The sequence below is a fragment of the Solea senegalensis genome, linkage group LG20 (assembly GCF_019176455.1).
Source record: "Solea senegalensis isolate Sse05_10M linkage group LG20, IFAPA_SoseM_1, whole genome shotgun sequence".
In the NCBI taxonomy this organism is placed as follows: domain Eukaryota; kingdom Metazoa; phylum Chordata; class Actinopteri; order Pleuronectiformes; family Soleidae; genus Solea; species Solea senegalensis.
This window is the reverse complement of record NC_058039.1, coordinates 6,376,930-6,399,010: the sequence shown is the minus strand read 5'-3', so window position 1 is coordinate 6,399,010 and position 22,081 is coordinate 6,376,930. Positions and strand designations below refer to the sequence as shown.

Sequence of the window (22,081 nt, the reverse complement as noted above, 5' to 3'; positions counted from 1 at the left end):
CATGCTCGCCTGTTTCTTTTCTTTTATTTACATGACCATTTGATGGGTGTAAATGTGTGTTTTACAATGAATCCAGACACATTTAAGCTGCTTCTATATTCAAAGAACAGACTGTAGAGGAAATCTATTGATACATTACATTACATTACATGCCATTTAGTAGACGCTTTTATCCAACTTGACTTACAATAATATATTACCAATTTTGGATTAAAGCTTGAGTTTGTTTCCCTTAATTCAGACATGGTGTCAATCTTTAAGGGCTACAAGCTACGGCTATTTTTAATTGTTCAGTTAATAGTTTTCTCTTGTTTTGTTGGCTATCATTTTTAACGAGTTACCCAACAGTCCAAAACCCCAAGACTGAAAAGGATAAACAGGAAAGCAGCATGATTTTAAAAGCTGGAGTCAAGAGTATATTTAACACCTTTGCTTGAAAATGACTGTCAGTGGCTGATCATAGTATATGAACCTTGATGCAGAGAGTGTATCAATCCCTTTTTAAAAATGTATTTCACAGAAGAAGAGATCCTGTATATCTCCTGGGTAAATACAGGAAAATAAAAACACAAATACTAGAAAAAACAAGAAATGCACTAAATGATTTTGAATTTATTCATATAGCCCTTCACAACAACCCAACCAGAGCCAGGAAATACCAAGGAAATAAAAAGGAATGTCTCATACTGTGTGTGTGTGTGGTTTCTCCGGGTTCTCAGGTTTCCTGCAGATTTGTGGATTAGGCAAATTGGATACTCTAAATGGGTAGGTGTGAGTGTGAGAGTGGATGGTTGTTTGTCTCTATGGACTGACGTACCCCGCCTTTCACCCTATGTCAACTGGGACTGGCAGCATCGCGACCCTCATGTGGAGGATAAAGTGGTAGATGAATGAATGAATGAATTAATTAATGCATTAATAAATTTAAAAAAGTTAAAGAAAAAAATATGAGAATTTTTTTCTTTTTTTGTACAGTCAATGACACCGCAATATCTCTGTTTTTTTGGTCAGATGAAGATTCCTGGCCTGTCTATTTGAATAATTATGGACACGGGAAATTGTTCTAAAATGGTGTTTTAAAAAACAAACAGCCATGTGATAAATCTGAACTCTCACATATGTGATGATCTGTTGCTAGGTAAACTGAGTAAACGTCATTTAGTATGGAGTCAATGTTCCAGTAAGCGACTGTGAAATGAGATGGTACAGTGCAGTGCAGTGGTCATGAAAATGTTTCCAAAAATGTGTAGTGTGATTTTGCATAATTATTTTCAAGTCTCAGATGAGAAAAGTGTGGTCTCCTCAGACTGTTGGTCAACATGTGTTTGTTTTTCATTCATGCCAGTTCCTCTTCCCTCCTCCTTCTCCCTCCTGGCTGCAGCCTAAAAGGCCTCCCTCCCTCCCTCCTCACCTAATTGCATATGGAGCAGGATCACTTTACCTGTGTGCTCTGTACTCCAGTCTCCACACTGTTCTTCTGCTTCACTGTAACAATCTCCATTTTAAAGAGGCAGGGTCAATTTCCCGCCTGCACTCGCATCTACCTCCATTATTTAATTGCTATAATGCATCTCCAGTTTCTCCTGCTATGACGTCTGGGCTTTCCTTTTCCTCTAAAAAATCTTTGCGTTTTCTTACATGTGAAGTTCCCCCTCCTTCCCTCTGTTGTAAGCCCTGTGTAATGAAGAAGCTCTGTCACCTAAGGAGTTGTGGTGGTGTGAAGTCTAATTGGTGACTGACGATGGCCGTTCCTGACAGGACAACAAAAGGTGTGCGGTGTTTGATACACTTGTGAACTTTGTGGAGGGTTATTCAATTCCTGCTTAAGTATTAATAGAGGCTTTACACGCTGGTGGGAGGTTGCAAGATGCATGCATGATGCTGCTGCTGTTGTGTGCATACTTGTGTTTGTTAGCTCTTTAGATATAAACACTGACCTTGTCAGGACCAGTAGTAGTCATGGAGACCAACAACCTGGTCCTAATGAAGCAGAACCTCATTTCTGAGGAACTATTTACATTTTGGACTAAGATTTGTTAAGGTTAGGGATAACACTGTGTTGAGGCTGTCCAAATTGAGTGAGAGTCCTTAAAAGGATTGCTGTGCAAACCTGTGTGTGTGTGTGTGTGTGTGTGTGTGTGTGTGTGCAGGCTCTAATGTGTGGGCTGCTCATTTCCCCTGTAATGATGATAAGCAGGGAACAGTTAAGACTCTGGTAACTGATGAGTGTCTTATATAACTTTAATAATAAGCACAATAAGTAGAGTGAAGCAACACAGAGAGTTTTAAGAGTTTTATACGACTCAGCAGCAGCAGCAGCAGCAGCAAACACCTGGATGTCTGTTGACCGAACAGGAAGGATGGTGAGTTTGAAATGATACTTTTGCAATCATCTTCAGAGCTTAACTGCTTCTGCTTTAGTTCAAATCTTACTAGCGTTTCATCACTTTGAGTTTTGGTGTTGTATCCACTTTAATAAAAGAAAGGAAATGATGTGTAAATATCCAAGAGCAGTTTGTTATTACAGTGTGTGAACTTGACCAATAGTAGAGCATAATAGTTCAGATGGGTTGACTTCATGTTATGCTGTATTTGTTTTGCAATTGGTTTATTTAAGTTTAAGTTATTTTCTGGTTCAAGCATCTAAAAATGTACACTGTATCCTGTGTGCTTGTAAATATTGGGCATTAACAAGTGTTGGTCACACAAAAAAAAGCTATTTAAAAGCAATAAAGCCTTTCTAGAAGAATGTAATTGTGTTTCTCTATTTATTTATTTTACAATTTATTAGGGAAATAGAAATAGAACAAAGTTGCAGGTAAAGCGTGACCTGTGTAATGAGAGCTGACAGTTAACTATAGATTTTAAATTAAACAGTTATTTAGCTGACACTTCTTGTTTCATTACAAATTAAGATTTTGCATTAAGACAATGACAACTAATGTTTTTGGTTTGTATGAACATTTTCTAATAACTTTCTATTGGAACCTTTTGGAATTATTTTACAATTTAATATATCACAACCACTGACTAGGTTAAAGTTTAAATTAAGCACTTCTAGATTCCCAGATTAAAATACATGAGTTGTGTGGTGTCTTTGCCAACATAGTAACCTGTTTTATCTGCTTTATCTTTCTGATTTATCATCTCAGGAGCGTGTGTGCACACACCTGTACTGTCCTTAACCTGCTGCTGCTGGATTCGTTAGGAGGAAAACAGTCATCTGTGCCTTCATGGACCAGACATCTGACCCTCACCCAATAATACCGTTTGAGGTGGACGTGGACTTGGGTTTCGCTCTCTTCTTCCTCTTCCTGCTGTGTTTCTTCCTGCTGGTGACAGTGGTGCGATGTGCTCAAACAGTGGTGGATCCGTATGGCTCCATCTCCACCTCCACCTACCAGGAGGAGCAGATCACCTGAGGGAGAGTGTCTTCTCCCAGTGACGTGTCTCTGCAGGACTCCAGCTGTCCACCTTAGAAAACTCATACATGTACACTCTCGTTGTTGTGTGTCCTCAGTGGATACAGGAGTCAGAGCACGTTAGAAACAAGAGGAAGGTCCAAAATGTGCATTTACTGATTGAATGTTCCTGTGGGTTTTTGGCCATTTTGCATTTAACTGCAGTTTTGCATCGATGTACTTCTATAAAATACATTTTCCCACACCACCTCAGTTTTTGAAAAGACTTTGAACAGCTATGAGTGAATTCTCAAATGGAACCGGATCGAGTTTAATCCAGTGCTTCAGTTTAAAATGGTAACAGGAGCCAAAGTTAAAGAGCTCAGTGAAGCAATAATGTAATATCACATTGATTTGCTGTGCAGGCACAGATTTAGGGGCAGACGCGACGGACATGTTTCCAAAATCAAGATAAACATCGACTGTGTACGCAGCAACTTTGCCAGGTTTGACAGTTTCCTGTTGGTTGGCAGGTGAAAGCTTGAGATAAAAGGTTTTATACATTTATTTTCTTGTGATATTTTCTTTAAAATCTATTCAGATTCCATCAAGATTTATGTGATTTAATAAACATGAAACATATGTTTAAACTTCATGATAAGATTTGAGTTTCCTGGGAGTTATTTGTTATTTGTTATTATTTATTATGTTTATTATGTTCCTGCTAAAGATAAAAACCAAATATTTAACAACAAGTTAAATCCTATTATTTCACGCCTTCTCCTTCTTGTTTAATGGCAATTTATCCCCATAATTCCTCCATAGAGACTATAATTTTTTTCAGATGATCTTACAATAATACAATGTAATATGATATGATATGATATGATATGATATGATATGATATGATATGATATGATATGATATGATATAATATAATATATATATACCTGCTGGTCACTTGTGTAGACGCAAGGGGGCAGTAAAGTATCTGTCGCAGCTTAGTGCGGCATCATGAGACAAGGACGAACGAAGAAGTGAACAACTTCGGTTTACTAGCAGGTGACATATAACACAAGAATTCCCCAAGAATAATATAGATACACTTGTACATTTAAATCGTCCTTTGTAGTGAGGAAGACGTGATTCTGGCAAGTGTATCACGTATATTCTTCCCCAGCGACATGCGGAGGTGGTTGTGTCGCATCCGGATGTTCCTGGTCACGGAAGCAGACTCAGGGTTTGTCTACAGAAACATTTCTGTTTGCTAAAACAAAGCAGCTACGGTCAAACGTGTCAGAAAATGGGCGTATACTGCTGTTACTTCTTTAGAGCTTTTCCTGTTGTGAAAACGTGTAGACATCATTTTGGTTCCGGTTTGTCAAAAGCTTATTTTACGCGTGTAAAAACTAAAACAAGACATCCTTGCTTTTGAAAGCAGATGTGTAGAAGCAGCTACTAAAGGTACAATATATAAGAAATGTTATATACAGTGTATACAAATACATGTTTGGTCTGTTTGCCTACTCTTAATCCATCTGATAAATACAGTATTATAAAATGTAATAATACACAAATTGTACTATACATACGTTTTTACACGTTTAACACTTTTGCTCTCCAATTTTGATTTTTTTGTTTGCACTGTACTTAAAACCAAAAACTTATGTAAGCATATAAACATGTTCATGAACCATGCTCTCAAAAACTAAATAATAATAAATAATGTGGGTATGTTCAAGAATCCCTTTCTGACAGGAGCCACTCATGCCTTTTTTTCTTGCATGATTGAAAGAACTGTACATGTCTTTGTTTGCATCTTCTCCTCAGCTTCACCACTCCTGTCCTCACCGTACCTCTGGCATGTGATTTGAGACCCCGTGTGCTGACGTGAGTATGGAGGGGGATGAACTGGAGAGGAACAGAGATGAGCTCCAGAACTGGATCAGAGAGAAGGTGGAGAAACGTGAGCTGATCACCCCGTATTTGCTAGAGAAGTGCAACATGCTCCAGTCACTGCTTGAAAGGAGGGAGAAACGCGCTGCTAAACTCCTGAAACTCTGGGAGTAAGTGTTAAATCTTTGCCTCTGTTTTTGTTTTCCTTTCTTTGGACCAAAACATTTTGATCTTTTAGTTTTCCCCCATAGACGACCTTTTTCATACTGTAACTAACTTATGCTGTGTAGTTCAGGGTTTCAATCTACGTTATCAAGAGTATATTCTTTAATTCCACTGTAGTGTCTCTTGAGTCATTTCTGCATAATACTGTATGTAGGCTACTGAAGGCAAACGTGCAAATGTTCTATGGTGTTTGTGTAGATTTATGTTTGATTATGTTGCAGGTCTGTGGCAGCATGTGAAGCAACTCTGAAAAAACAATACTCGTTGCTGGGATTGGAATACAGAGACACAGATTCTGAAGATGATGATGTTGGCACTGGTTGTGGTAAGGTTCACATCATTTTTGACCAGACAAACTAGACTATGTTTGTCTTTGTTTGTCAAACCTGTGTTTCTTCTTTTTTTTCCCTGTTTGTAGAACACGTACCTCACTTGTCAAACGATCCTGTTCAGTCTGAGACTCGAGGCTGCCTTTCTCCTGCCACTAGAGGCCATACTCTGAATGGAAACCATGACAAAAAACTGTTTCCTTATATAAGAAACTCAGTGGTTTCCTTGACCAGACTACCTGAATGGAAGATCGCTACTCTACTTCAATCAACCTCTCAAGAGGATGACAGTGACAATGAAATCTTGAGCAACATAGATTCTGATGACCAGTGGGAACCAGAAATAAGCTCCAGTGATTCTGACTGTTCTGTTCTGTTTAACAACAAGAGGAGAAAAAAAGAACAAAAGTCAAATGAAAAACTTGGCAAGAGTCATGAAACACAACCAGTCGCCTCTAAAGCAGATGATGACGACAGTATAGCAGAAACTAAAGCACCCCAAGCTAGCAACCAAAGCATAGCTGAATATGGTGCTTTGAAAACAGAGTCTCCACCAGCAAAAACTGAAGGTAATGTTCATTAACAACACACATTTCAAGCATTTATTGTATCACTTACTTTAATTTGGTTCCTGTCTTGGAAGACACAGTAAAAAAAATACATCCATCACCATTTTCTCTATCCTACTAACACATTCTGTGAATTGTAGTTATTATACATCGTAAAGGCCTGTACTGTAGTAGTGATGCTATAACACAAATTATACCAAAAGCTTTACTTGTTAGCCACAATAAGGGAATGTAAAATACAATTACTATTTCATGTTTTTGTAATCTAAAATAGCGGAACCACTTATTCTTGCTAGATGAATGATATTTATCGGAATTTACCCCTAGTAACGTCACTTTCTTGCGATTAAACAGAAGTATACCAAACACAGACAAAGAAATTTACCATTCACCTCAACTTCACCACTTCATGTGCTGATGTTATTTGTTCTTTTGCAGTGACAAAGGTTCCTTCTGTGTGCAGTTTATCAGCTTCATGCCAGACCACAGATAAAGCCACTGATAAAACCACCAAGAACCTTCCTTGTGTGCCGGAAAAGGAGCTCAGTGTGGACACGACTGTTGTGGCTCGGAGGAGGCAACTGAAATGGCAACAGGGGAAAATCAAGGAAATCCTAACAAAGAGTAAGAAGACTGTTCAGCAGTTCAATACAATATACACTTGGCATTTACTTTACATGTAATTCTTTATTCACATTCAGTTATGACTTACTGTATTTGTCCATGTGTACTAGGCACCGTGTAGAGCATGACACTTGAAAATCAATCAATCATACAGACATTTTCTGTCTGTAAGAGAAATCTTATTTTTCTGGTTTACTTCAGCTACAGATTTTGTAACGTAAAGTCCTTCTGGTTTAATGAAGTTGAAAACAAGTCTTGTTAAAAACAAGAGTGAAATCATATCAGTCAATGGTGTTAAAACTCCCCAAAGTACCAGAGCAGTGTTCTATTCTTAGAGCAGACACATGCCCTCACTGTTCATGTTACATACACTGTTAATAAACAACACATTTAATTTCTTGTAGTAGGTAATAGCATGTATTCAATATATATTTATTATTATGATTAAAAGACTTGCAGTGATGCAGTAAGTTTACAAAGATAATTTTGGAACATGTGACTGATTCTCTGTCCATCAAATCAGCCTTAACTACCCATTCATGCCTGCCTCACAACTGTAGACTATATATAAAATGGAAGTAGTACTTAACCACCAGGGGGCGACTCCACTGGTTGCAGAACAACTGTTAAAATGGGAAAAGTATATGGGAAAACTTCTAACTTGATTTATAAAGTCAGTAAATATTTTTCTGAGCAGTTAATGGTATGAATCTCTAGTTTCTTAGTTTTTCTTCAAAATAACATGATGTCAGATTTGTAATTTATCTTATCTTTATCTTAAAAACACATCTCTTCCGACTCTACCTCGACTAAGACGACAAAAAAAACAAAACTTCGCACTTATGACTAGCACTTCATAGTTTGTTCTACTTGAAGCTCTTACTTACTTCTAGCTCTTATTTGTACCCAAATGTTTAAATGCACTTTTGTAAGTCGCTTTGGATAAAAGCGTCTGCTAAATGACATGTAATGTAATGTAATAATCTTCGTATTTATAGGAAAATAGTTGATAAGACACAGCACAGTGAATGAAAATCAGAGAGTTTGACAGTTTTAACGTCCCAAAGGTGATTCCCGAGGTTCAAAAATGGAAGTTTGTTTTGCAACCAGATGTGACTATGTCAATACTGTGTATGTGTATGTCAGCTAAAATGACTGAAGAGAACTACGGCATTGCCTCCTTTACAATAGGCACCATAACATAACGTCCCATCAACTGTTTATGTTTCCATGTTTTTGTTTTCCTTTGTAGAAGATGGTAGGTTGAAATACAAGGTTGTTTTTGAAGAGATGGGAAAGATGCTTGTGTCTGGTTACCACATCGCCTTGGACCACATACCAGAGGTTGAGCAGCTGTTTGTTGGTGCCCGTGTGGTCGTCAAGTGTAAAGCTGATCGCCCCTACTTCTGTCCTGGTGTCATAGCAGAAGTACCCTGCAGGAAGAATTCCTATAGGTGTGTGTGTGTGCGTGTTTTTTTTCTTCAATGAATGACTTCTATGATACATTTACTGCAGTTTTTCATTCATGTTTTTATTATTTAATTCCTGATTCAGACAAGTTGGGTTTGATCATTTCTTCTTCTTTTCAATTTTCAGATTTTTGGCGTTTTACGATGATCACACTGCAGTTTATGTTGGCTTATCTCTATTACACAAAGTGTACCAGCCATGTAAGTTCAGGACCACAAGGGTCTGTTTCTGATGACTCAATTCACTGGTGACAATCAACAGCTGTTTTTAAAACATTTTTAATTTAAGTCAAAACTCTTAACTTAAAAGGTAAATATGAGAATTCATTATTGACCCTCACATTTGACAAACCAGTTGGATTTCAATCACAGTTTTAAACTTTATTTTCAGTTAGAAATCAATGTTGGATCAGTTTTAACTCACAAAAGGCAGAGTCAATGGTGGTCAATGGAGTTTTCGGTCAACATAGTGGTAATTAGAGGGAGCAGTTCCCAGGAGCAGGAAACATAATGTTTGGCATGTCAATGAAACACAGCAGTCTGTATCTCTGTGTGATTCTCATCCATATCTTACCTCATCCATGATTGCTGCCATATTTTAGTTTTTAATTTTCTGGTTTTGTTTTTTTCTAATTCTTTCTGATTCTTTAATTTCTTCTGTGACAGTGACAGAGCCTTTGGATGATATTGTAGATAAGGTCCATAGAGCCTTTATGAAGGATTATTTGGAAAGTTGGCCTCATCCGCCACAGGCCTATTACAAGCGGGGACAGGTCATTAAAGCAGAGTTTAATGGGGTCCAGCAGGAATGTGAGGTGCGCCAGGTTGACTGCAGCTTGATCGAGGTTGTTTTTAAGGTCAGTGCATTTAACATCCTTCTTTATTTATCGATATAGTATTTTCAACCAAATTCTAGATGTTTTTAATAGTGATATATTTCTATCACTTGTGTCACTTATACAGTCGATTTCTTGTGCTACTCAGGGAGATCAACATACAGAGTGGATATACCGAGGTTCCATGCGCTTGGAGCAGGTGACCAATATGAGAGCGCAGATGAAGTTTGACAAGGAAAAACGGAAAGGCAGGAAAGGTAGACAATTTGCCTCAGGTAAATTTAAGCTCACTCTCAAAAGCAAAATACACATTTGACTTAATACCATTATGACCTGTGTTATGGAAATTATTGCTAAATAACTGTCTGAAAACACCAAGAGTGGTCTTTGTGCGATTTTATATCTTGCAAGAAAGAAGGATGAAACTGACAGTGAGGTTCGCTGGTGAGCATGAGAACAGAGGCCACTTTAATAGAAGAAAAAAGAGGAGGTGAGAGGAGTTGTAGGGAGGTATCAGGAGATAACACAGGATGGCTCAGTGGAAGAATGTTGGAACAGTTACACACACATGTTCCCATGGAAATAGAAAGAACAGACATTTCCATACAGCATGTATTTGTTTTGTGTGTTTCAGTATCAAATAACTCTTGATGGTGGGTCCCTGTGCCAAAAGTTGTCTTGCAGCACATTCATGTTTGTGTGGGCTTCACTGGAACCATGGATAGGACTCAGGTGCTGCTGAAGTGGTCAGACAGTCTCCAAACTGCCACAAATACAACACAGAATTATTTGTTCATACTTCATGTCAATTGTTACATTTGTTTGTTTGTGTTCTTGAATAAAACAAAGTGCAATGTTTCCTTGCAGCTTACTTCACTATTTAAGTTCACAAACATTGTGATGAAAGCAGCTACTATTTTAGATGTTTACAACTGAAAAACCTAAACGGAAAACTTGTGAAAACGAAAAAGTTGGATGTGCTCAGTGCACCTTAAGCTTCTGTATTCTGTTTTGTTTTCTAAAGAATGTGAAGACACTTTGTCTGACACAAGGTAGCATTAATTATTTCATGGCAAAGCTACAAGACTGTATGTATTGGCTATGTTGGGATGGGTCTTGATCCACAGCCTTGACCTCCATTAACCTTTGTGAGAATTTCAGCTGAAGTAAAACTGTTTTCTGCTATGCCTGTTTGTTCATTTAGCTGACTCAACATCATGAAAAAACTGATGTTTGGTGGAAGTTGAATGTGAACAATAAAGACCTTGGACAAAAACTGAACACAAAGAGTTTCGGAGTGTATGCATTCAACATATTTCTTTTTCAGTTGTCATGAACAGCTGTGGAAAGTCACTAACTCATCCATAATGATGTACTTAACATACCCTGAGAGCCTTACTATAACACCGGTAATTTAGCTCCATCTAGTGATCTTAAATAGACATTGCACATATAATTAAGGCAATTTAAATAATTTTACCCCAAAGATGATAAAGCCTTAAGATAAAAGTTCACTTGTGACAGTAAATTTAATTCTGTTCTGCACTGTGGATTTAAAAAAAATGCTGTTTTCCTTCAGTTACGTGTGTCTGATGTTGAATGATAATGGGTATAGCCTTACTGACTCAAATTTCTTTGAAGTTAATGCCACTTCTCCAACTTGGTGCATGGAAGCACTGTGGGACAAACACTGTGGACACACATGGAGTAAATGACTGTCAGCAAAGGAACCAAATGGTCACGCACTCCACTCTCAGGAGCTTTTCACCAGTGCAACAGGATCTGAATTACATGGTGTTATCTGAAATACACACAAACAAAAACTGAATTAAGAAGAAGGAGATGTCACCAAGGGAATTTGCAACTGAGAAATAAAGTTGGACAATAAACAGATGGGAACAGAGCAGTTTTGAGGTGGGACATACAGAAAGTAGAGGGGGCAAAACTTGCAAAAGTCTGCATTTGCAAAGTAGCAGTTACAGACGAATATTATTTAGTTTCGACATACGACTGAAATTCCACATTTTGCACATTTTACAGACTGTCTTGGACGCAACTTCAGTTTGTCAGCTGCTCTATAACATCACTAAATTACATTTTTACTCTTCACAATGGATAATCATCACCAGCACTCGCAAAGAAAAACTATTTATCTCTGTTTGAGGGAGCTGAATCATGATGTACTAAAAACTAAGAACATGCTCAATGAAAATGTTGAATATGAGACTAATTCTAGCTGATAGCAGGGAACACATTTCAGTAGTCTTTACACTAAACAAAAAATAGAAATGTTGATATTACATTGGGGGACATTTAGATTAAGGTGATGAAAGTGATAGAGTTTGAAAATCTCAATTTAGTAAATAGTCAATAGGTCATAGAATGAACAGCCTAAGAGGAAATGTTAAAGTTACAATCTCAGTAGTCTCAGATTTTGCAGTTATTACAGCTGGACCTGTTGTCTCAAATGAAGAATAACTGTGATGTACTTTATTTAAAACACTGACTCTTTTCCAAATATCTCTTACTTGAATAACCTGATACCAGATCTGGGCTGCAGAAAAAAACATTTATGGGTAAAAATTACAAGCTATTTTATTCCAAGATGTTTTAAAGCAAAGACAGCCAAAAAAAGGAAAGAAAGAAGAAATGGATGTGCTTCAAAAGGCATGTCAAAATATTTACACATTTATTTCCAAAACATGACAATTGTTTGTGTTAAAAAGTGTATTTCTTTTCTTTCTCTGAAACAAAAGCAAAGCTACAACTTAACAACTGTTAATTGTTTTTGAAAACTAAATCAACCTATATATTTTAACAACTATATATTTTCAGTCAGGAAAGTATTGTGGATGAGATGTTAATGAGATGAATGAGCTTCAAATGACCTTGTCTCCTGGTTGTAAGTTGTAACCGTGACGAAAATCACGAGCTAAGCTAATTAATGTAGCTTGGTCGGTTCATTGTCACTGTCCTGACTTGGACATGAACTGAACAATATGTGATTTTCTTGCTAAAACATGACAAAATGGCTGCTGTGCAAAAGGCCTATTGTTAATAAAGCTTTTTGAAGTGGAGACCCGGCCTCAATGCGGAAGTGATGAGCCAATCATCTGATTAACAGGTGTTTATCAGGCAGGGCACCTGCAGTCACATCTCTTGATCCTCCTCCACCACCAGCACGTACTACAGTACGTTTGGTGCCATCACATCAATTCAACAGCTGCCGAAGAACAAGAACAAACCGCTACCAAGAACTTCTGGAGCTTTTAAACTCCATTTCATTCGGTAAAGCATGTTTCTAGGAGGAAGGATTTGGTTTTTAAAACCACCGCGCATGACACGTCATGGCGGGCGTGTTGACGTCAGACGCGCTAAAAGTGACACACTATTCAAAAAGTGATTTAGTGTGAAGCGGCGGGTTTGTATTTTGAATAATATGCCCTAAATGAATGTGGGTTAGAAGATCGAAGACGGCGGGTCGACCTGGTCCAGATTGAGGATTTACCGAGAAAGGTCAGTGACACATTTAGCATCACCTCATGTTAGCAGGTGGTGACGCCATTACTGTAGGCTTCCATGTTTAATTGCAAGTTCATGTCTTTGAATAAGAAGTCCAGTTCAAGTCTTTACATAACGTAATGTGTAAGTTTTTTCATTTTAATTTGATGTAAAAATGTTTTTTCTTTTTTCTTTTCTTCAGACATTTGTTTTCGCTCCGAGACCGGGTTGAGCTGTCTGTCTTCACACACGGCACTTGCTGTGGATAGGTGAGTAACACTCAATTTCACAGCCTAAACTAAATTTGACAAATGCAGATAAATACAAACGGCCTTCTACTCTTATTTATTTGCTAATTAAACTTCCACTGTCACTAAAAGGTCACAAATATTCACATGTGGTGTATATTAGAGCTGAAACAATTACTCGATTGTCAACTATTTTCATAATCGATTTATCAGTTTGAAGCTTTTTTTCTTGCTTCTTAAATGTGAGTATTTTCTTTTATTTGCTCCATATAACAAAAATCATTAAAAGTGAATCATTTTGGTTTGTGGACAAAAACAAAGACATTTGAGAACATCATCATTTTCAGGTTTGACAAACACTGATCCACATTCTTTAAACATTTTATGACATTTTATGGACCAAACGATTACTCGATTAATCAAGAAAGTAATGGACAGATGAATCGATTATGAAAATGATTGTTATTTGCATATAAATATAGATGAAAAATAATTTAATATGACATTTCATTGTCTCATTAATGCTAGTCATTGTGGATAAGACTGTACTAATTCTTTTTTTTGGTTTGTTTTTTTGTCTCCCCCAGACGGGTCTTCATGAAGTCTTCTCAAAGTAAGGGGCGTTTTTATTATGGGATGCTGCCGTGCTCCCATGCTTTCTTGCTCTTGGCGGCCGTGCCTGCATGTATGGCTGCCATGCCAGTACATGTATGCTTTGATAGCTGTGCCAGCATGTGTTCTGGTCGCTGTACCAATTCTTTTTTGATCATACCATTCGTTCAAACAGGTGGCCATGTTGGACACATGTCTCTTCTCTCTATTAAATTAATAGCTGTTAGGGCTTATCGACTCAACACTAGCCAAGAGCTGACAAGGCTCGTGTGAGAGGTGAGAGGCATTTTGTGTCCAAGGGGAGACAGAGGAGCATAAGTTGTTGGTCCTTTTGCTTTGTTGGCTGTGAAAGTCTCCCCAGGATGTAGAGGTGTTAGACTGTCCTGGTCAGTTAGTTTTGTCTTGAATTGCTGAGCTAGTGATGTAGAAATCTCTGTTTTTGGCAATCTTAAGCATGGACATTATGTTTGTGTGGGCTGTGTGACAGATTGGGTGTTGGGTTTTGCATTGAATGATTGAGTGGTAGCAATCAAGCCTTGAACCTTTCAGCTCAGCAGTGAAGTAGATGATTAAAGTCTGGTGTTGCCTAGTCTGAAAATGGTCACTGTACCATGAATATAAATGTGTCAAATGGCTTGATTATGCACTAACACTTCCTTGGTAGGTGTGTCTACAGAAGGTAAGAATGATTTTCATTCTTTTTGGATGGCTGCCGTGTCGGCCTCCCTATCCCATCTCTCCCCTGGTTATTTAAAAAAATATATATATATATTATTATTATTATTGTTGTTGATAATAATAATAATCATAATAATAATAATAATCATAATAATTTTAATCAAAGAGTAGGGGAATACAATTATTTCAGAGTCGTCCGTGTCTCTCAAACCAGTGTACATACAGAATAGAAATCAAGGGGGGAAAAAATGGCCCACAACTGGGTTCAAGCTTCAAAGCATACATTTGTCAAACTGATAAAAATAAAAGCTCAACCATATGATATGGTTTTCCTCCCAATTCAGTCTGTTAATATAATCAGCTTAGTTCCAGGCGTTAAAATTTTTAAAACGAAGCTTCCCAGATGTCCGTTCTTCAGTCACCTATTTGTCCAACCAACAAGACTTCCACGCCATGGGCCAGCACGAATTCCTGGTGGATCGCAGAATGGTACATCTTGGTTGTTGTTGTGTAAGTAACTTTTTTCCTTTATGGGTGGGGTTGTGCTTGTCCTGTGCCATAACCACAATTTTATTTCAGCTCATTCAGCCAGGAGGACCACCCATTTCTTCATCCAATTTCATTTCACGGCATTTCATTTCACGGCATTTCATTTCACGGCATTTCATTTCACAGCATTTCATTTCACGGCATTTCATTTCCATTTTTCCTGTTGGATCTTCGAGTGATGCGTTCCATTTTCCGTCAGTCGGTGCATTTATTTATCCAATACTGTATTTATTGGTTTATAATACATTTTTACAATACACTGTAAAATGCATTTAATTTTTTACAATGAATTGTAAAATTTATAATCACAAATGTTGCAATAATTTGTAAAATGTATTATCACATTTTACAATATATTGTAACATTTATAATTTCATTTAAAAATTACAATTTTCTTAGCGTATGTGAGGGCTGTAATGTATTGTGTGCAAAAGCAATTTTGCGCACTATACATCACTTTTTGTCAGCCTTGGTGCTGAATTCATAAAATTAAACATGGAGGAATTTTTTTTTTCTAAATTTGCAAAAGAATTCTGGTTCCAGTTGGTATTTGTTTGTTGTAGTTTTCTGGATGACCGGGACAAGTCGGATGATTCTTGAGATGGGATTTATTGACAGAGTAGGCTCAGTTATGTTTTGAAGTTGTCTTTGTCACTGCAACAAGGAATAGGTTTCTCTCTGATATGGCTGCCATGCCATCTGTCTCTATCAAGACCTGCATGCTATGACTCCAACATGGTCACCTGTCCGTCCAATTGTTGGTCCATCTAAGTTTTATTCATATACCCAAGTAGTTGCTAAACTATATGCCATGAGTTTAGAACCTCTGTCCTATCCTGTTTTCAGACACACACATGCACTCATCACACACTTGCACCCATGTATAGTTACGTGTCAAACAATTTCTACAAATGCAATTTTTCTTCGGTCTAGGCTGCTGTGCCTTGGCTTGACTCTGCTGGCTGCCATGCCCTCCCACCTTTCTAATCTGTCTGAAAAGAGCCTTGTCTTGGCTGCCATGCCACAAGGCTAAATTTTTCCACATCTTTCTCTCAGCCACTGTGCTGCTCTATCATTTCTTTCTCTATATCTGACTTTTTTTTCCTGTGCTCTTGTCTTGGTCACAGTCTCAAAAGGCTTGAGCTGTGTGTCTGAATGTTTGAGTGTGGGTCCACGTTTGGAATGACTGAATTTCATAGTTGACTGACATCAAAGTTAACGTTATTTGACAAGTTGGAGAAATCCGTTGCAATAGTTGGATTGAATACTACTGATACTGCTAGTACTGACGACTACTGACTATTACTGATACTGCTACTACTGACCACTACTGATGCTGCTACTACTGACGACCACTGGTACTACTAACTACAACTCATATTACTACTACTGACTACTACTGATACTACTACTAATATTACTACTACGACTGACATTGAAGAAACCTGGTACATTAGCAAAGCTTTGTATTTAAGGATAGGATAGGAAAATCTATTGTCCTACTGCAAAAAAGTTTGACAGTCAATAGGGTTAAAATTATAGGTAATTATAGGTAAACATTTATTAATTAAATTCCTTCCCTTTGGGGCTTTTGATGAGTCATTATACCTTCCAGTAGTTATTCAGCCCATGGATAATGCATTATGAAGTGTAAAATATATTGATATCTGAGATTTTGCATACTTTACTTAAATGGTGGAGGTGCATGTGCAGGCTTGACAAAGTGAATTGTCCCTTTGCCTGTAATTTTTAATTGTACATATTTTTGATAGGAATTTTTATTGCATTTGTTGCACTCCACCATCACTTATATTAATGGTTAAGGCCAATTGAACTCTGCCAAGCTTGTTTCCTACTGGAGACTCAAGAATTTTCTGTTTGCGCGTCATGTTGGGAGGCCTCCCAGCAGGGGGATTTAACCCACTCCTGCAAAAAACAATGCGTCACTCGAGAAGGGCCGTCAAATACTCACTGCAATGACAATTTGCACAGTTTCACACATGGTATTATCATCACTTGGTAGGCGGGGGTACAAGATAGAAGCGCGTTTGTGTTTCCTGGGAGGAAGCAAACTTGGCAGACGGACAATTTTTATTTATTTTTTACTTTTTTACCATCTATTGGTGGTTAGGTTATCGATGATAATCAAGAGTATCGGGTTGAATCCAACTTTTACTATCTTCTTCAGTTACCTGCTTTTGATGCAGTATCATTTGAAGCATTACTGTGGGCTGAATTTCAAAGGTCTAGATAGTCAATAGTAGTTTTTAATAGAATATCACTCCAATATTTATGGAAGTTTGATTTAAAAAAAATTTAAAACTTATTTTCCCATGTTGAAGTTTGTAGTGCAGATAAATGGATTTATTTTCCCCCCAGTATTCGTCAGGGATGCCCCCCTAAAGCCTATTTGTACCACGTTGGCTGTTTGACAACCTTAGCAGCATACTTTATAATCCTATATGTTAAATTAAAAAAAGTCATAGGGAATTCAGCTTTTATTTTAACAGTGTAGCTATAGGGATGGCAGAGGTCGGGGTGCGATGGCATCCAGCTATGGGCCCAGGCTGAATTCCACCCAAGGCTGCTATGGTAAGAAAGCCTGCATCATATACACAGGTGAGCTTCTGGTGCACTGGCATGAAAAATTCCAAGAAAAATTGTAAATGCCTGATTTTTCTCTTTGCTGAATTGGTGCAGAGCACACGGCCTGATGGTGATAGAGACCATGGAAGGTGATGGAGGCCATGGAAGGTTCCGGTTCCTCTGCCACCAGGAAAATGTACTTGGGAGGTCATGGAGCCCATGGAAGGTTCTGGTTCCTCTGCCACTAGGAAAATCTACTTGGAACCTTGTGACCCAGAGATGCCCCGTCCACATTGCAGTGTCGAAGCCAAGCGGTACTCCTCCTGTCTAGATGATACCCCTTTGCCAAGGGATGTCTTCAGGTATGTGGTTTCAGATGTTAAACACCTCTGCTTAGTCCTTGCTTGCTCTGTACTTAGTGTTTTTGTTTTTCCCTTTTCTTTTTTTTTTTAAAGATTTCAACCTTTTGGGAGCTGTGAGACCTGAACTTGTCGAGCCCTGCACACTATCTTATATGCAGACATCGCTTCTGAACCACTGCTGCATGTCGGCAAACCACCCGACTTGATAAACTGTTCTACAGACTTGAACACAAACCCCAAGGCTCATTCTGCACACCCCACTCTTATCACTCAACATTATGCTCACCCAACATCATGCTCTACCAAAATCTGGCACCACCACTGGACTGACAAAAAGCAGACAACTTGAAATGGTTGATCCTAATTTGCTTAAATGTTTGAACAAACTACTTGAGGATGTATAATGCAATCCTTCGGTTTGTGACGCGTTTGATTGTGTCCAATGGTTCACAAACTGTTGGGTTTTGTCCATAGAAACATGCATTCGCTCTTGCATGCCCTATGCTCTTGCATATTTGTACATTTGAGAAAAATCGGTTGGGGTTTAATGAGCTGGGTCTCCTTAGCATTACAGAGAATGAGGTCAACAAGTCGACTCAATAGATGGTAAGGATTTTATCCTTCCCCTTATTCTCTGTATGTGAGGAAATCTGGCCATGAATCCTTTCTGAATTGTGTACCATGGTTGCGCAGTTTCCAAAACTAGACTTGGATCCATCTAGTTTTGTGAATCAGCTCACCAATGGTATGCAACAAGTCCCCATTATGGAGAAGTAAACATTGTGCGGAGTTAAGGTCTCCATATATGTATATTATATGTATATACTTTTGCGTTCGAATGACAATAGGACATTGAATATCTGACACAAATGTTCCCACTAAAGATAAAAAACAAACATTAAGTCCTATTATTTCACGCCTTCTCCTTCTTGTTTAATGGCAATTTATCCCCATAATTCCTCCATATAGACTATAATTTTTTTCAGATGATCCTACATTCACCAGAGGGTCGCGGGGGGGTGCTGTGCCAATCTCAGCTACATCGGGCGATAGGCGGGGTAGACCCTGGACAGTTCACCAGTCCATCGCAGGGCCACACACAGATAGAGACAAACTGGAGAGAACCCATGCACACACGGGGAGAACTCCATGCAGAAAGGCCCTTGTTCCAACCGGGGCTCGAACCCGGGTCTTCTCCCTGCAAGGCGAGAGTGCTAACCACTACACTACCGTGTGACCCTAATATAATATAATATAATATAATATAAATAAACCTGCTGGTCACTTGTGTAGATGCAAGGGGGCAGTAAAGTGTCTGTCGCAGCTTAGTGCCATGGAAGGTTCAGGTTCCTCTGCCACCAGGAATATCTACTTGGGACCCTGTGACCCAGAGATGCCCCGTCCACATTGCAGTGTCAAAGCCAAGTGGTACTCCTCCTGTCTCGATGATGATACCCCTTTGCCATGGGATGTCGTCTTCAGGTACGTGGTTTCAGATATTAAACACCTCTGCTTAGCCCTTGCTTGCTCTGTACTTAGTGTTTTTGTTTTTCCCTTTTTTTTTTTGAAGATTTCAACCTTTTGGGAGCTGTGAGACCTGAACTTGTCAAGCCCTGCACACTATCTTATATGCAGACCTCGCTTCTGAACCACTGCTGCATGTCGGCAAACCACCCGACTTGATAAACTGTTCTACGGACTTGAACACAAACCCCAAGGCTCATTCTGCACACCCCACTCTTATCACCCAACATCATGCTTTACCAAAATCTAGCACCACCACTGGACTGACAATAAGCAGACAACTTGAAATGGTTGATTCAAATGTGCTTAAATGTTAAACAAACTACTTGAGGGTGTATAATGCAATCCTTCGGTTTGTGGCGTGTTGGATTGTGTCCAATGGTTCACAAACTGTTGGGTTTTGTCCATAGAAACATGCATGCGCTCTTGCATGCCCTAATTTCATATTTGTACATTTGAGAAAAATCGGTTGGGGTTTAATGAGCTGGGTCTCCTTAGCATTACAGAGAACGAGGTCAACAAGTCGACTCAATAGATGGTAAGGATTTTATCCTTCCCCTTATTCTCTGTATGTGAGGAAATCTGGCCATGAATCCTTACTGAATTGTGTACCATGGTTGTGCAGTTTCCAAAACTAGACTTGGATCCATCTAGTTTTGTGAATCAGCTCACCAATGGTATGCAACAAGTCCCCATTATGGAGACAAAAACATTTGTTTGCCAAAACAAAGAAGCTACGGTCAAACATGTGAGAAAATGGGCGTACACTGCCACTTCTTTAGAGCTTTTCCTGTTGTGAAAACGTGTAGACATCTTTTTGGTTTTGGTTTGTCAAAAGCTTATTTTAATGCGTGTAAAAACTAAAACAAGACATTAAATACAGTGAAATATATACAGTGCAAACAAATACATTTTTGGTCTGTTTGCCTTTTATTAATCCATCTGATAAATACAGTATTATAAAATGTAATAATACTCAAATTGTACTGTACATACGTTTTTACACAAAATAAACATTTATAGAACAACACTTTTGCTCTGTCTCTCCAATCTTGATTTTTCTGTTTGCACTGTACTTAAAACCAAAAACATATGTAAGCATATAAACATGTTAATGAACCATGCTCTCAAAAACTAAATAATAAATAATGTGGGTATTCATAGAAGTACAACATGCTCCAGTCACTGCTAGAAGAGGGGAGAAACGTGCTGCTAAACTCCTGAAACTCTTGGAGTAAGTGTTAAATCTGTGCCTCGGTTTTTGTTTTCCTTTCTTTGGACCAAAATATTTTGATGTTTTAGTTTTCCCCCATAGACGACCTCTATTCATACTGTAACTTATGCTGTGTAGTTCAGGGTTGTAATCCACGTTTTCAAGAGTATTGTTACAACCCGGTTGTGTCTAGGGTTTTAGGTTGTAACACCTTTGTTCGTCTGGGTCAAAAGAGGAGGCCGGAAACCAAGTGAAAAGTTTAACAATATTTTTTACTAACAAAAAGTAACTAAGGCTAAACGAAGCTGGATTCTGGTCACACAGAGTTCACTTCTAAGAAGCCACCCTCAGCAAGCCGTTCTTCTCCACCCTTTTTATACTCAGCTGCTTGAGTGAGTGGCAATTACGGCTGAGCACAGGTGAGGTCAGCATGTACCTGCTCAGAGGGAGAAGAAAAGGAAGGGGGGGGGGGACAACAGAAACTGGCACATAAAAAGTATATTCTTTCTTTTACAGATGATGGGGCAGTTGAATTTCCCTGTCATATCCTAAATTCCACTGTAGTGTCTCTTGAGTCATTTCTGCACAATGTAGGCAAACAAAAGTCAAATGAAAAACTTGAAACACAGCAGTCTGTATCTCTGTGTGATTCTCATCCATGATTGCTGCCATATTTAATTTTTTAATTTTTCTGGTTTTGTTTTTTCTAATTCTTTCTGATTCTTCTGTGACAGTGACAGAGCCTTTGGATGATATTGTAGATGAGGTCCATAGAGGATTATTTGGAAAGTTGGCCTCATCCGCCACAGGCCTATTACAAGCGGGGACAGGTCATTAAAGCAGAGTTTAATGGCGTCCAGCAGTAATGTGAGGTGCGCGGTTCCATGCGTTTGGAGCAGGTGACCAATATGAGAGTGCAGATGAAGTTTGACAAGGAAAAGTGGAAAGGCAGGACAATTTGCCTCAAAGCTCACTCTCAAAAGCAAAATACACATTTGACTTAATACCATTATGACCTGTGTTATGGAAATTATTGCTAAATAATTGTCTGAAAACAGTGGTCTTTGTGTGATTTTATATCTTGCCAGAAAGAAGGATGAAACTGACAGTGAGGTTCGCTGGTGAGCATGAGAACAGAGGCCGCTTTAATAGAAGAAAAAAAGAGGAGGTGAGAGGAGTTGTAGGGAGGTATCAGGAGATAACACAGGATGGCTCAGTGGAAGAATGTTGGAACAGTTACACACACATGTTCCCATGGAAATAGAAAGAACAGACATTTCCATACAGCATGTATTTGTTTTGTGTGTTTCAGTATCAAATAACTCTTGATGGTGGGTCCCTGTAACAAAAGTTGTCTTGCAGCACATTCATGTTTGTGTGGGCTTCACTGGAACCATGGACGGGACTCAGGTGCTGCTGAAGTGGTCAGTCTCCAAACTGCCACAAATACAACACAGAA

At 38.5% G+C, this 22,081-nt stretch overlaps 1 protein-coding gene and 3 long non-coding RNA genes across 9 annotated transcripts; all 4 read left to right on the top strand.

Moving 5' to 3' along the window:
- The first annotated feature begins 1,673 nt into the window (after window positions 1–1,673).
- LOC122786759 lies at window positions 1,674–4,056 on the top strand. The gene is made up of 2 exons (XR_006362482.1): window positions 1,674–1,769; window positions 3,153–4,056. It is a non-coding gene; the product is annotated as an uncharacterized LOC122786759 (long non-coding RNA).
- Window positions 4,057–4,408: 352 nt separating this feature from the next.
- Window positions 4,409–21,653, top strand: setdb1a (SET domain bifurcated histone lysine methyltransferase 1a). Of its 6 annotated transcripts, none has more exons than XM_044053168.1 (10): window positions 4,416–4,641; window positions 5,232–5,467; window positions 5,744–5,847; window positions 5,941–6,420; window positions 6,859–7,044; window positions 8,297–8,498; window positions 8,641–8,714; window positions 9,180–9,370; window positions 9,498–9,653; window positions 21,610–21,653. In XM_044053168.1, the coding sequence occupies exons 2-10, from the start codon at window positions 5,298–5,300 to the stop codon at window positions 21,619–21,621; spliced, it is 1,575 nt and encodes a 524-aa protein (XP_043909103.1). In that variant the 5' UTR covers window positions 4,416–4,641; window positions 5,232–5,297; the 3' UTR covers window positions 21,622–21,653. The 6 variants fall into 6 exon arrangements, with proteins under 6 accessions (XP_043909102.1, XP_043909103.1, XP_043909104.1 ...); XM_044053169.1 differs by lacking the exon at window positions 21,610–21,653 and adding an exon at window positions 9,984–10,630 and having other exon boundaries at window positions 9,498–9,624; XM_044053165.1 differs by lacking the exon at window positions 21,610–21,653 and having other exon boundaries at window positions 4,445–4,463; window positions 4,582–4,641; window positions 9,498–10,630.
- LOC122786698 lies at window positions 12,497–14,464 on the top strand. The gene is made up of 3 exons (XR_006362476.1): window positions 12,497–12,865; window positions 13,053–13,119; window positions 13,686–14,464. It is a non-coding gene; the product is annotated as an uncharacterized LOC122786698 (long non-coding RNA).
- LOC122786697 lies at window positions 16,327–18,657 on the top strand. Its single transcript, XR_006362475.1, has 2 exons — window positions 16,327–17,885; window positions 17,979–18,657. It is a non-coding gene; the product is annotated as an uncharacterized LOC122786697 (long non-coding RNA).
- Window positions 21,654–22,081: the final 428 nt, after the last annotated feature.